Raw genomic sequence first — 14960 nt, forward strand, 5'->3', positions numbered from 1 at the left:
ACTGTGGTATAATCGAACGTAATGGACTTCTCCATTGGGGCAGTGTAGTGTCCCTGAACAACTTTCAGGGATCCAGGAGAAAAAAAACACCATTCATAAGCAAAGGATAAACTATGGGAGTGGAAACACCGAGAAAAAGCAACTGCCTGAATACAGAGGTTGAGGGGACATGACAGAGGATAGACTTTAAATGAACACTCTAATGCAAATACTATCAACAAAGCAATGGGTTCAAATCAAGAAAACATCTAATGCCCAGTGGACTTACGCGTCGGCTATGGGGGGTGGGGGGGAGGAAAAGAAAATGATCTATGTCTTTAACGAATAATGCTTGGAAATGATCAAATAAAATATATTATAAAAAAAAAAAGAAAAAAAAGAGATAGAATCAGGACATCATGGCTCACTCTGGGCCCATTTGCCCTATGAGAATTTCCACTGAAACAATGGAATTGGAGTTGGTACCCTAATGGACATCACATCTCCTCTAGGGTCATGTCATATACGTTTTTTAGTTTCATTCTTTAACCCTCGCCCCCTCAAGTCCATAGGATTCACTATGCCCTAAAGATAGGAAGGCAACAATTTTTCTCTTGATCCCACAGTTAAAAAAGAAAGTATCTTATGGCATTTTCATAGTCACAAATCTAACACAGTGACAACCTCACAAAAGGATGTGCCTTGTTTTAAAGATGAACTGGGGTGGGGGATGAGTACTAGGGTATCTTTAGTAATTTTATTCTGTTAGAGTTCCTATAATTGTATGTGGTAGTGATTTAGGGGGTTGGGCTAGTAACTCTTATTTATGTAACAATAAAGAACTCCTAAAGTTGATTGATACTAATATAATATAAGCCTCCAGGAATCAGAAAGGTCAAAGCTGCTTAATAATTTAATTGATGATTATTCATAGCCTATTATATAGTCTCAGGTTAAGAAGAACCATTTCGTATGAAAGGAAAAGATAGATAAGACAGAAACCTCCATTCTAAGAAATAATAGATCAACCACCTCTGAATTTGGCGTGGGTCTTGAATTCAATGACCAGACGACCATCTTCTCGAATATAGATCCTTATTATCTGAAGTCTTGCTGAGAGCACACTCTCTGTCTGAATTCCTGGCAAGGCAAAACATACATAAGAATCAAAGTCAGGGGATACAAGGAAATCAATGAAAACACTGTATCTATATTAGCTTTCCCTATGGGATACATTCAAATTATGAATGCTTAAGAAGACGATGACTACATTTAAGTCATTGTAATATATTGTATCTACACAAGTTCTACAGCTATTGATAAATAAATTCTAAGGTTATCATTATTAATTATTACTCCATTCTACCTGGTTGATTCTCATAAACTCACTCTTATTAATATACTTTTCCCATACCATCATGGTCCTCTTATCTCTTAAATATAGCCTCTGGTTCATCTCATAGTCTTGACAAATGTGAATATTTTGCTTTTCATGAACTAGATGAAGATGCATGTAGACAATGTATCCAGTTTAAAGAAACATTGGATTACTTTCTTGGATGATGCAGAAACCATAGTGAAAGAGAAGGTTTTGGTTTCTGTTAAAGGCTGTTGGGTAAAGTCTCATTAGCATCTCTAAACTGAGGAAAGGAATACAGTAGGAGACAAACGTAGGTACCTGTTCTCCAGAGAACAGTGTCATAGAAGAAAGAGAACTCCATCTCTGTGTGGTGATCAAGGGAGGCCCAGCCCCTGGGGGCTGTCACGTAGATGTAGGACACATAGAGGGGAACATGTACTGTCAGGAATGACTGAGCAGAGTCTCTCACCTGCCAAATAAAAAGAGAGATGAAACTTGCTTGGGGAACATTTGTGGGGGGGGGAAAGGAAACTGAGGCATAAATTCACATCCATCTGGTATGACTCAGTTACCAGGTACTATGCTGGTACAGGACAGTCACTGTGCTAAGCTCTTTGGGGCTCCACTCTTTATTCAATGCAGGGAGTTAGATATAATGATCTTGAGGGCCCCGTCTGGGTCTGCATTCTAAATATGAGTCAAATTCTCCCACCATGCTTAAGTTATTTCCCAATGGCTATGTTAAATCACACCAACTGCTTTCTCCCAAAATTACGCTGTAGTTACTGTGTTTATATATGTACATATATACACACAGGCCTATATATAATCGCTATATATATACCACACAAAAGAATCAATGATGACTCTTTTCCCCACAAATTACCCTGTAGTTAATATGTGTGTATATATAAATATATATGTAAAAATACATATCTGTACATATATATGTACATATACATATAAACATGCTTGTATGCATATATAAATGTGTTTATATAAACACATGTATGTTTATATATACAGTCATGATTTCTTTCCCCCTAAATTACCCTCTAGTTAACATGTGTGTATATGTATATTATAAAAATAAAATTGGCGAGCTACAAAAATAAATATTTAGATGGAAAAACTGTTCCAATATAGGTTCAAAACTTCAAAATTGTTTGGATACTTTTGATAGATGTAATCAAAAGTATCCTCAGTGATGAAGTGAAGCTCAAATGTGAACTTCCCTTCAGGGCCAGGTTCAAGGATGCTAAAGAGATTCTTATTATAAAATAATTTATTGAAATATGTAAATATGAAAAAAATAAAGTATTTCTAATTCTAAGGGATCCTAAATCCACCCAAATAAACTCCTTGGTTCCGTAAGGAACCTTTTCTCCTGTGTTTCACAGGCTACACTAATCTTCTCTGATCTGACTAACCCAAACTTATACTATCTAAATAAAAACTACCACTATTTATCCTTATACTTCTTACCTTCACCTTCAAATTATAAAATAGCAAAGGCTAGCTGGTTGAGTTCAACAAGAATCCAGTTAGGATAAGACTCAGAGTCCAAGCCAAAGACCAGGTTTTTCTTTGGTCTTCTCAGAGTCAAACAATCTACAACACCACAATAGATATTTAATAGTTTTTCCCAGGTTGGGAAAGGAAAACACTGAGCTCCTTTAGATCTTTCCCTCAGAGATGTTACTTCCTCCAGCCCTGAGAAAGAGTCTCTGAGAGTGTGTCTCTGTCAACTGCTAGAGAGAGTAACTGATACAGGAAAATGGTTATAACTATCACATCTGAACTTAACATGCTCTTTCAGCTCTGCTTCAAACTCCAGTTCTTTTCTCAAGCAGCCACTTTACTTCTTATCTCTAAACTAATAAAACAATACTTATTTTCTAATATCATCCTTACAATATATACATATACACAATGGACATAGTGCTGGATATAGAGTCATTAAGAACCAAGTTCAAATCTAGTCTCAGATACATCATAGCTATGTGACTCTGGGTAAGTCATTAACCATGTTTGTCTCAATTTCCTCATCTGGAAAATGAGCTGGAGAAGGAAATGGAAAACCATTCTAGTATCTCTGCCAAGACGATCCCAAATAGATATTAACTATTTATATATATACACTGCTGGTGGAGTTGTGAATGATCTAACCATTCTGGAAGGCAATTTGGAACTATGCCCAAAGGGCTCTAAAAGACTGTCTGCCTTTTAATCCAGCCTGTACCCCAAAGAGATAATAAAGAAAAAGACTTGGACAAGAATATTCATAGCTATGCTCTTTTTGGTGGCAAAAAATTGGAAAATGAAGGGATGCCATCCAATTGGGGAATGGCTGAACAAATTGTGGTATCTGTTGGTGATAGAATACTATTGTGCAGCAAGGAATAATGAACTGGAGGAAGTCCATGTGAACTGGAATGACCTCCAGGAATTGATGTAGAGTGAAAAGAGCAGAACCAGGAGAACATTATACACAGAGACTGATACATCATGGCATAATCGAATATAATAGACTTCTCTACTAGCAGCAATGCAATGATTCAGGACAATTCTGAGGGACTTCTGAGAAAGAACACTATCCACAACTGGAGAAAGAACTGTGGGAGTAGAAACACAAAAGAAAAACAACTGCTTGAACACATGGTTCAATGGGGATATGGTTGGGGACGTAGACTCTAAGTGATCACCCTAATGCAAATATTAATAATATGGAATCAGGTAAAACCCAGTAGAATTGCTTGTTGGCTATGGAAGGGGAGAGGGAGGAGGGAGGGAAAAAACATGATTCAGGAGGTGGAGTCAAGATGGTGGCTTAGAGGCAGCAAAAATTCAGACCTCCTTAAGTAAAAACACCGATGAAAAGCAACTGCTTGACTACAGGGGTTGAGGGGATATGACTGAGGAGAGACTCTAAATGAACACTCTAATGCAAATACCAACAACAGGGAAATGGGTTCAAGTCAAGAACACATGTGATAACCAGTGGAATCATGCGTCGGCTATGGGAGAGGGAAAGGTGGTGGGAGGGGGGGCGGGGAGGAAAAGAAAATGATCTTTATTTCCAGTGAATAATGTTTGGAAATGACCAAATAAAATAATGTTTAAAATTAAAAAAAAAATTCAGACCTCCTTAACCACTTCCTCACTGATCAAAAACAGAGTGCTTCCAGGGGACTGAAAACCAAATTTAACAAAAGGACATAGCTAGGAAACCCTCCTCTTGGAGCCAAATTAAAAGGTACAACCCCCTACCCCCAAAGCCAGAACTCTAAAGCATGTGGGTTTAAGGGGAAGGAAGAAGAAAGATCCCAGGACCCCTCTCCAACATACAGCAATGAGCCTCCAGCAGAGGCTGGAATCTCTGGACAGTCAAGGTCACTAGTTCAGAGAGAATCTTGCTGTCAAAGCTGTGCAAGGCTCAGGGCTTAGAACACAGGTGGCATAGACGCAGCTGGAGAAGCACAGAGCAGGCAGCCCCAAAGCAGCTGAAATGCTCCATCATGCCCCCCCCCCCCCACCTTTCTGGAGGTTTTGGCCTCAGGTGTCAGCTTTGTAGATCAACTCCTTTGCCCTGGCTCAATCTCATTAATAAGGTCAGATAAGAAGCCTTCAGAGGGCAGAGAAGCTCAAGCTCTAACTCCCCTCCCCCACAGACTGATCTGAGAGCCTTGCTGACTGAGCTCCAAGGGACAAAGACTGCCACAAACTACAGGCAACAACCTTGACCACAGGGCAGGAAGCCCAGCTCCTTCTCAGCATCTGTTGTCAGCCTGGGAAGATCTGATAACCTGATCAATCAGCAGAACAGAGAAAAAAGTCCCTTCAGGACAGCACAGCCCAAAGCCACAGATCTAGCGCATAATGAGAGGAACAAGACTACAGGCAACCACAGGGGAGGAAAGAAGGAGAAATATGAGTAAACAACAGAAAAAGAAAAAAGAAATTATAATCCACAGCTTCTATCCAGGCAATGAAAAAAGAGCAATTGAAACAGAGGAGGATCAAAGAACACCAAGCAAAAACACAGAAACTCCAGTGAATTGGACACAGGTTTTGGAAGAACTCAAAATACAATTAAAAAACAATTAAGAGAAGTTGAAGACAACTGGGAAAAGAACTTAAAAAGCAAAATAAACCATCTATAAATAGAAAATAGTGTCTTGAAAGCCAAAATTAGTCAGCTTGAAAATGAGGCAAAGTTGATGAAAGATCAGAAGGAGAAGGATGACCAAAAAGTTTTTAAAAATTAGAATCCAACAACTAGAAGTAAAGAACTTCAAAAGGCAGCAGGGAACTATAAAACAAAATCAAAAGAATAAAAAAAACGAGGAAAATATGAAATATCTCATTCACAAAATGGAAGATTAGGAAACAGGTCCAGGAGAGACAACTTAATAATCATTGGTCTACCAGAAGATCATGACAAAAGAAAAAGCCTGGACATCATTCTACAGGAAATTATCCAAGAAAACTGCCCGAACATTCTTGAGCCAGAGGGAAGAGTAGAGATTGGAAGAATCTGAAGATCACCATCTATACTTAATTCCCAATTGACAATACCCAGGAATGTTATAGTCAAATTCAAGAACTACCAGACCAAGGAAAAAATATTAGAAGCTGCCAAGAAGAAGTTCAGATACCATGGAACTACAGTGAGGATAACATAGGATCTGGCTGCATTTGCACTGAAGGACCAAAAGGCATGGGATATGATATTCCAGAAAGCAAGGGAAATAGGTCTACAACCAAGAATCAATTACCCAGCAAAACTGACTATATTCTTGCAGGGAAAAGTATGCAGGGGAAAGAAATTTAATAAAATATAAGACTTCCAAGCATTCATAAAGAAAAGACCAGTCCTGAACAGAAAACGTGACGCCCAAATACAGAAGTCAAGAGAATCACCAAAAGGTAATTAAGAAAGGGGGAAAAACAAAAAATCAAAAAACATGTTTTAAGGGACCCAATAAGTTAAAATGATATGTATTCCTACAAGAAAAGAGGATATTGGTAACTCTTAAAAATTGTTATTATCGCCTGAGTAGCTAGAAGAATTATACTTAGAGGGAAAAGTGACAAACTGTATAGGATGAAATGCGAAGACATAAATATGTATATAGATATATGTATGCATATATACATACATATATATATATATAACTAGAGGTAAAAAAGAGGTTAATACTATGAGAAATGGGGAAAAAAACAAAATGGGGTAAATTTATGTGTCATAAAGAAGCTCATGGTGGGAGTGGGGGAGATTATCAATACACTGGAAGGGTAAAGAGGTTGGAGATAGGAAATACTTAATTCTTACATGCATTGCAATTGACTCAAAGAGGGAAGAATAATCAAATCCATTGGGGCAGAGAATTGATTCATGACCTATAGAGAAGTAGAAAGGTAACAAATGGACTGGTGGGGAGGGAAAGAATGCAAGCTGTGTTCTTTGTGGTGGCAAAAAATTGGAAAATGAAGGGATGCCTTTCTTTTGAGGAATGGCTGAACAAATTGTGGTATCTGATGGTGATGGAATACTATTGTGCTCAAAGGAACAATGAATTGGAGGAATTCAATGTGAACTGGAATGACCTCCAGGAATTGATGCAGTGTGAGAGGAGCAGAACCAGGAGAACATTGTACACAGAGACTGATACACTGTGGTGCAATTGAATGTAATGGCAATAGTAGAAATGCAGTGATCCTGAACAACTCAAAGGGATCTACGAGAAAGAACACTATCCACATTCAGAAGAAAAATTGTGGGAGCAGAAACACAGAAGAAAGACAACTGCTTGATTACATGGATTGATGGGTATATGATTGGGAATATATACCCTAAATGAACATCCTAGTGCAAACATCAACAACATGGAAATGGGTTTTGATCATGGACTCATGTAAAACGCAGTGGAATTGCCTGTCAGCTCTGAGAAGGGGTGGGGCAAGGGGAGGGAAAGAATATGACTCTTGTAACCAAGGAGTAATGTTCTAAATTGACTAATTAAATAAAATTAAAAAAAAGAAATAACACGATTCATGTAACCATGGAAAAATATTCTAAATTAATTAATTAAATAAGTAAACTTAAATTCTTAAAAAATAAAAGAATTTTGAAAATAAAAAACAAAAGAAGATCCCATATAGGGCCATGAAGAGTTGGAAATAACTGATATGATTAGACAGGTATATTTGTACATGATATCTACCATATACCTTGTAGGCAAGGACCATTTTATTCTTTCTCTGTATCCCTGTTGCCTATGTATTTAATAAAAGATTGGTTCTGTTTTTAATAATAATTATAAGAATAGTTACATTTATATAGCACTTACATTGTGCCAGCCTTTCTGATTATCATCTTATTTGATCTTCACAAAAACCCTGGGAGGCAGGTGCTATTTTTAGCTCCATTTTGCAGATTTTATACAAGTTAAGTGACTTGCTCAGGATTACATAGCTAGTAAATAGACAAGTAGGATTTGAACTCAGGCCTACTTTATAGGATTATAGAATTTAGAATTAGAAAAGATGACTTAGATCAAGTCCAGTCTCCTAATTTTTACAAATGAGGAAGCATAGAAACATAACAGTATTTTAACATAGGTCCTTTGGCTCCAAATCCAATACACCCTTTTTACTAGACCACATTTTCAATGAATATCCTCACAAAAAGCCTATATAAACTAGATTTAGAAAACATGTTTTGATACAACAAACAGGACATCATATTTAGTTCTGAATCTGAATGCTTTATGTTGGGAGAATATCCCCACCTCCTCTTTTAGGAATGAAATGTTTAGATATTTCCCCCAAAGAAATTTTCCAAGAGCTCCCTGCAGTATGGAGATAAAATGCCATACAATTTATTTTCTTACACCAAAAATTTGAGTCAATTTCCCACTTTATTCAAGGTAAAAAGATTCCCTAATTAAGAAGTACCCCATTGGATAATTCAATGGAGAAGAAAAGCCTCGCTCTTCTCTAGTATGAGGTCTCAATGAACATTATATATCATGTTAAATGTTATCACTTGATTTTTGGCAAGTTGTTATTCTATGCTAATATGTCAACAGCTTTCAAATTCTCTTGCATCTCAAATTAGAATGAAATGTTGAATGTTCAGACCTCACTGAGGTACTTTGAGGGAAGATTTATATGCTTGTTCCGTGCTTAAAACAATAAAAGGCAGAGAGGATGAGTCCCTTGTCCCAAGACACCTTTTATGACATCCTAGACTGCCTGGAATTTAAGATTCTAGTGTAAAGCTGCTCATAAGTCTCTGCTGACTCTCTATTAACTCCAAAATCCAGTTTAGAATTACTCATTCTGCTTTAATTGTACGGGCTCCATCCTGCCTTGAGAGCCTTGTTATGCATTTTTTTCCTTCTTTCCAGTAACTCACTTAGCACCAGTCTCTCTGTGCCTCAACACAACCCCAAGATGTTTGTCCCAAGAGGCTAAGCAGTTCTCCACTTTACTTAACTGGAAAAAGTATCTTGCCCTGGCAAGTTTTTCTTCATAACTCTACATTGTTATTGTGTGTTTTAAATTTGGGTCAATTTGATTTGTTATATATCTTTTTTTTTTCTTTAATATGTTTTGAGTAGCTTTGTGAAGCCCTTGGTGCTGGTTTATGGAGTGGGGAAAACCTCAAATAATAATGCCTATAAACATATGATGTCTATCAGTGTCCTGAAGAACATGACGTTTAATTACAAGGGGTGAGTGCTAAGAATGATAGAATGTTAGGAAAAGTAAAAAGTACTATACTGGGCAGAAGTCAAGAAAGGTTAAAGACAAAGATTGACAAAATAAGGTGGTTGGCGATTTACCATTAAAGACACCATGGCTTGCTTGGGCACATAGTTTGGTGACATGCCCACTGAAATATTCATCTTGTAAGACTCAGTGGTCCACTGGGTTCAAATCTGGCTTCAGACACTTCCTAGCTATAGGACCCTGAGCAAGTCACTTAATCCCAATTGCCTAGCCATTGCTAGTCTTTTGTCTTAGAATTGGTACAGAAGGTAAGGTTTTTTAAAAAAAGAAGAATCAATGGTCCAGGCCCAGTGGATTCCCCTAAGTTTTCCAGAATTATTAATATGTTCTCCTAGTTTAGGGATATATTTATTAATTCATTTTATTCAACCACCAGTGGCTGATAAGGACACATAACAAGGCTTGCATCTTAGTATGTGTTTGATGTACACACATTGTGTTACCGATAATTGCTTCGAGTAGGGGAGGATGTTGCCTTGAGTGGTCTCTTATGATACTCTTTCCTAATTATGCTAAATAGAATTAGTGAACTCCTCGTACAGGGGACTGAAGGAGCATATAAATAAGACCTATTCCCCACAGAGCTTATAATTTAACTGGGAGGTCATAATAGATATACAACATTACTGAGAAAGATACAACATTAGAATTGGGTTCAGGGTTCAACTTCTGCCTCATAAAGCTGTTGTATGACCTCGAGCAAATAACTTAAGCACTCTCAGTCTCGGTTTCCTCAACTGTAATATGAGTAGGTTGGCCTCTGATAGCCTCAATGATCCCTTCCTAGCTCTAAATCTATGATCCAATGAAATATTCAATATTATATTAAACAGCTATATGATAACCATAATATTGCAGAATAGAACATAGCAGCTATAAAGGGCTGGATGGGGTTGGAAGAAAAAGCTATATTAATATCTGATAGAATCTCTAAATCTAAAATTGTTATTTTTAGGTAAAACTTGGTCAGTTTGATTGGTTCAATCTCTATCTTTTTTCTTTTAATCTTGAGTAAGCTTTGTGAGGCCATTGTCACTGGTCAAAAGTCAATTTTGGGGTGACCTGGAAACTGGAAATGGCCACAGTCAATGAAAGCAATTATGAGTCATGAGTGACATAAGTGGTGTGACGGTCATATGGTTAAAGGTATACCAAGCATAGCTACAAGAACTCATTGAGTACTTACTGAATTGGCACTAGGGATACCTGTAACAACTAGCCCAGGATAAATGTCCTTATTGAGCATTAGTTAGATGTTTCTGGATGAGTTTGTTCATGAGCCAAAATATAAGAGTGTGACCCCACCTCAGTTCCTTGATCAAATGGAAAAACCTAACCATAGGCAATTAGATGGCACAGTACATAGAGGGTCAGGCCTGAAAGCAGGAAGACTCATCCTTCTGGGTTCAAATATGGCCTCAGACACTTACTAGTTATGTGACCCTGGGCAAGCCACTTAACCTTGTTTGCCTTAGTTTTCTTACCTATAAAATGAGCTAGAGAAGGAAATGACAAACTGCTCTAGTATCTTGGTGAAGAAAACTCCAAAAGGGGTCATGAAAATTCAGATAGGATTAAAACAATAAAAAATGAGGCAAAAATAATTCTGTGGAATAATATGTTCCAGAGAAATGGTACTTATATGTTCACATTCAGCACTAGTTATGGTAAAGAAATTGATGTGTAGGGCAGTTAACACCATTGGAGCTCAAGTAGTGACTCCTATCATCCTTGACTGTCCAATATGTTCTTTAGTCTACTGAAGTGTGGTTTGTATATGGTGAAAAAGCCCTGGGGTTTGGCTGTCAAAGGCTCTGGGTTTGAATCCCAACTCTGCCACTTTGGACAAATAATAACTTCTCTAGGCCTCCATTTACTTAGCTGTAAGTTGAGACGTCTTCACAACTTGATCTCTTACATCTCTGTTAGTTCTAAATTTAATTCTAAATCTCTGATTCTATGATCAATGACAAAATGACCAAACATGCTAAGATGCTAGTGTTAAGCTCATCCCAGTAGAGGGCAGTGGTATACACAAAATGAGGAAAATAATTTTCCCTAAATAACTATTGTGTAGTTCCTCAATGGGTTGCCCAAGATCTTGTTGAAAAGGTGAGCTGCTAACTGGGGAGTAAATAACACATTAAAAATCATTCTAGTTACTCTGCTCAAGAATATCTTGGAGATATGAGCCAATTAGGCCATTCTCATAGGTCTTCCCCATTAGATTGTGCACCTTAAGAGCAGGAATGTCTTTTGTCTTTCTTTGTATCCCCAGCATTTAACACACTTACTATGAGACTGTTCTTCTAAAACTCACTTCTGTCTACAAAGCATATAGGAGACAACTGAATTCAATTAGAAACGCTAATTAACTCTACTTAAGTACTTACATTGTACAAAGGACTGAGGAAGTACCAAGGAGACAAGAAGATGGCCATTCTTATGAAGAGGATAGTTTAGTTAGGACTATGATAGACAAGAATAGCTAAAACACCAATTAATATGTGATAGATAGTAATAATATTGGGTCATCAAATGGTTATAGTGGACTTGGAGCCAGGAATCCAATGCTAGAATTCAGAATCTGCTGCTACTTAATTTTGTATCACTGGCCAAGTCATTTTACTCCTGAATTTGTTTCTAGGCATATAAAATGGGGATGAAAACATTTGTACTTCTGACCTCATAGGATTGTTGTAAGGAAAGTATTCTCTAAACATAAAGTGCAAATGTGTGTGGGAGGAAGAGATGGAACATTTGTTAAGCACCTACTATATACCAGGCACTGTGCTAAGCTCTGTACAAATATTATTTTATTGGAATCTCACAACAATCTTGTGAGAGAAGTGCTATTATTTCTCTTTCTTTCTTTCTTTCTTTCTTTCTTTCTTTCTTTCTTTCTTTCTTTCTTTCTTTCTTTCTTTCTTTCTTTCTTTCTTTCTTTCTTTCTTTCTTTCTTTCTTTCTTTCTTTCTTTCTTTCTTTCTTTCTTTCTTTCTTTCTTTCTTTCTTTCTTTCTTTCTTTCTTTCTTTCTTTCTTTCTTTCTCTTTCTCTCTCTCTTTCCCTTCCATCTTAGAATCAATACTGTTCAAAGGTAGGAGTGGTAAGGGTTGGGTAAATGGGGGGTTAAGTAACTTGACCAGTCACCCTGACAGGAAGTATCTGAGGTCACATTTGAACCCAGGATTTCCCATCTCTAGGCCTGGCTCTCAATGTGCTGAGTCATCTAACTGCCCCTGGTACTACTGTTTTTCCCATTTTCTATTTGAGGAAACTGAGGCAGGCAGAGGTTAAGTGACTTGCTCAGGATCACATATGGGAGTCACATCTTCCTGACTCCAGGCCCAGCCCAGATACACTAACTATAGCACCATCTACTCAGTCTGTATGACATTGCACATTATGAATGGAAGGCTTTTGTGAGGTTTAGTAACACGGAAAATAATGTGTCTTAACCATACCCTCTCTGTGACACTTGGGCAATATGGAGCAACATCACTTTTCAGAATAAGTGTGGGCCATAATCAGGCAACTAGGATTCATTAAGCATTTATTGGGTGCTCAGTACTGCAGAAAACACACACACATACACACACACTTATATGTATAGACATATGTATAGATGTATATTTATACACACAAGAACAAATACAAGGTAATTTCTTTTTTTTTTTAAATCCTTACCTTCCATCTTAGAATCAATACTGAGTATTGGTTCCAAGGCAGAAGAGTGGTAAGGGCTAGGCAATGGGGGCCAAGTGACTTGCCCAGGGTCACCCAGCTAGGAAGCACCTGAAGCCAGACCTGAACCTAGGACCTTGCATTTCTAAGCCTGTCTCTCAATACACTGAGCCACCCAGCTGCTCCTGAATACAAGATTTCTGAGGAAGACACCAGCAGCTGGGGAGCAAGAAAGGCTTTGTGTAGGAGCTGATGCTCGGACTGTGCTCTGAAGGAAGCCTGGCTTTCTCAAAGGTGAAGAAGAGAGGGGAGAATGTTCCAGGTAGGGAAGACTAGCCTGGGCAAAAAACTTTTTAATATGCAATTTAGGGGCAAATATTGGTTCAATGTCAGGAAAAACTTCCTTCTTTCCTTACTAGAGAGGTACCCCAAAGGTGAACAGACTGCCTTGGGAAGTAGTAGGTTCCCCCTCTTTGGAGATCTTCAGAAGAGGCTTGCGAAGATATGTTACAGTAGTGAGGGATTCATGAGTGGATAGATTGGACTAGATGGCCACTTAGATCCCTGCCAACTCTTGGATTCTGTGACTCAGTAACTTGGCACATTGAATCAGAGAGTTTGCCATCTGAAGTCCTCTTTTAGGGAGAACCATGAGATTGTCCTTTGCCTGAGAAACTCAGATTGTAGGACCTGAAAGAGACCTTAGAGATCATCTAGGTTTTAGCCCCACTCTTTTCAAGTTAAGGAAATTGTGAGACAGACTGTGCCACTGTGACCTGATCAAATTCAATAGCATTAGTGGCAAACCCAAAATTTGGTCTAAAACTCATTCCTACATTATAGTCTTTCATTTATGAGATCTGTTCTCTCCTTTATTCTGTCTTCTCCTTGTCCTACTTCCTTTTCCTTTCTTCCTCTTTCCCCTCCTTTCCTTTCTTCCTTCCTTTCTTCCTCTCCCCAACTCCCCCTTTCTTTCTTCCCCTCCTTTTCTCCTTTCTTTCTTCACCTACTCAGGAAGTAATTCGCTGCAAAGGAATATTATTCAGTCAGTAGAGAAAGGGACAAAATACCCACTGCATGCAAGGTATTAGCTCAGTGCTCCATCAGCAGACTTAGGTTTCATTTGAAAATGGAAGGAGAGGGGAAGAGAGAGGAGAATCATAGAAACACACCTGGAAGTCGGCAGTTACAGACCCTCCACAGACATCAATTAGTTCAGTCATGTCATAATAAGCATCAAAGGTCCAAGTGCAGCTTTTCAGATTCAAGTGTTTGTAAAGCTGGATGGTCTTGGCCTCCCTCACAGTGGGATCAAACTGGTAAGGACGGTCATAGCCTGGGCCCAAGGCAATGTTGTCATAGATGACTTCATCCAAGAATCCTGCTTCTGGAGAAATAAAGAGTCTTCACTGATCCCCAAATGGAGCTTTATTAGGCAACAACAATAGTGTCATAAAGGACTGCTCAAGGCAAAGGCTAGATCTTTCCTCCTCAATATGGGTGACTATTAATAGCACAATGTGTGTACTTTAAAAGTAGTGGGATAATGATATGCAAGCCTTGTTAAGTGCCCATTGCCTTGTGTTAAAAGCAGTGCTTGCTGCCAAAATAAACACTGGATTGGCTCATTTAATCCTCTAAGAGACAGTAGGAAGCTGTGAAGAAATGAAGAAAGCAAATTTGGTATCTGAAAATGCAGAAAGAAAAAAAAACACCCACTGGCTCTCTCCTAACACCCAGCTGCCCACCCTGAGAGTTCATGTGTGTGATGTTATGCCTCATGATTCAGTTACTAGGCAACAAAATGATAGCAGTGGAAATGTGTCAATGCAGTAATTCTCAACTTTTCAAATACTGAATTTAAAAAATCATTATTCTAGAGAGCTAGGAAATTGCTCTTTTTTGCATCAGTTTTTATAGTTTCTAAATGTTTTGAAAGAAATTCAGAATTACTTGAATCTCAGAAATGGAAAGTATGTCAAAGATCATCTAGTTAAACTTGAAGAAGAATAGCTTTCACAATATCACAACCCTTAAGAAGGAAGTAAATGAACATTTATTTAGCACCTACTATGTGTCAGGCACTGAATTAAATGCTTTAAAAATATTATCTCATTTGATTTTCATAACTCAATAA

General features: G+C 38.0%; 1 protein-coding gene across 4 annotated transcripts in view; it reads right to left on the reverse strand.

The window, feature by feature from the left end:
* Window positions 1-14960, reverse strand: part of FRAS1 (Fraser extracellular matrix complex subunit 1) — a 637413-nt gene that overhangs the window by 33781 nt on the left and 588672 nt on the right. For all 4 annotated transcript variants that reach the window (XM_056803248.1, XM_016423079.2, XM_007495970.3 and 1 more), the window contains 3 exons: window positions 13996-14210; window positions 1658-1808; window positions 1012-1119 (listed from right to left, as the gene is read on the reverse strand). In XM_056803248.1, coding sequence (XP_056659226.1) covers window positions 1012-1119; window positions 1658-1808; window positions 13996-14210 — 474 coding nt within the window. The remainder of the gene's footprint in view (window positions 1-1011; window positions 1120-1657; window positions 1809-13995; window positions 14211-14960) is intronic.

Source organism: Monodelphis domestica, chromosome 6 (genome assembly GCF_027887165.1).
Source record: "Monodelphis domestica isolate mMonDom1 chromosome 6, mMonDom1.pri, whole genome shotgun sequence".
Taxonomy (NCBI): domain Eukaryota; kingdom Metazoa; phylum Chordata; class Mammalia; order Didelphimorphia; family Didelphidae; genus Monodelphis; species Monodelphis domestica.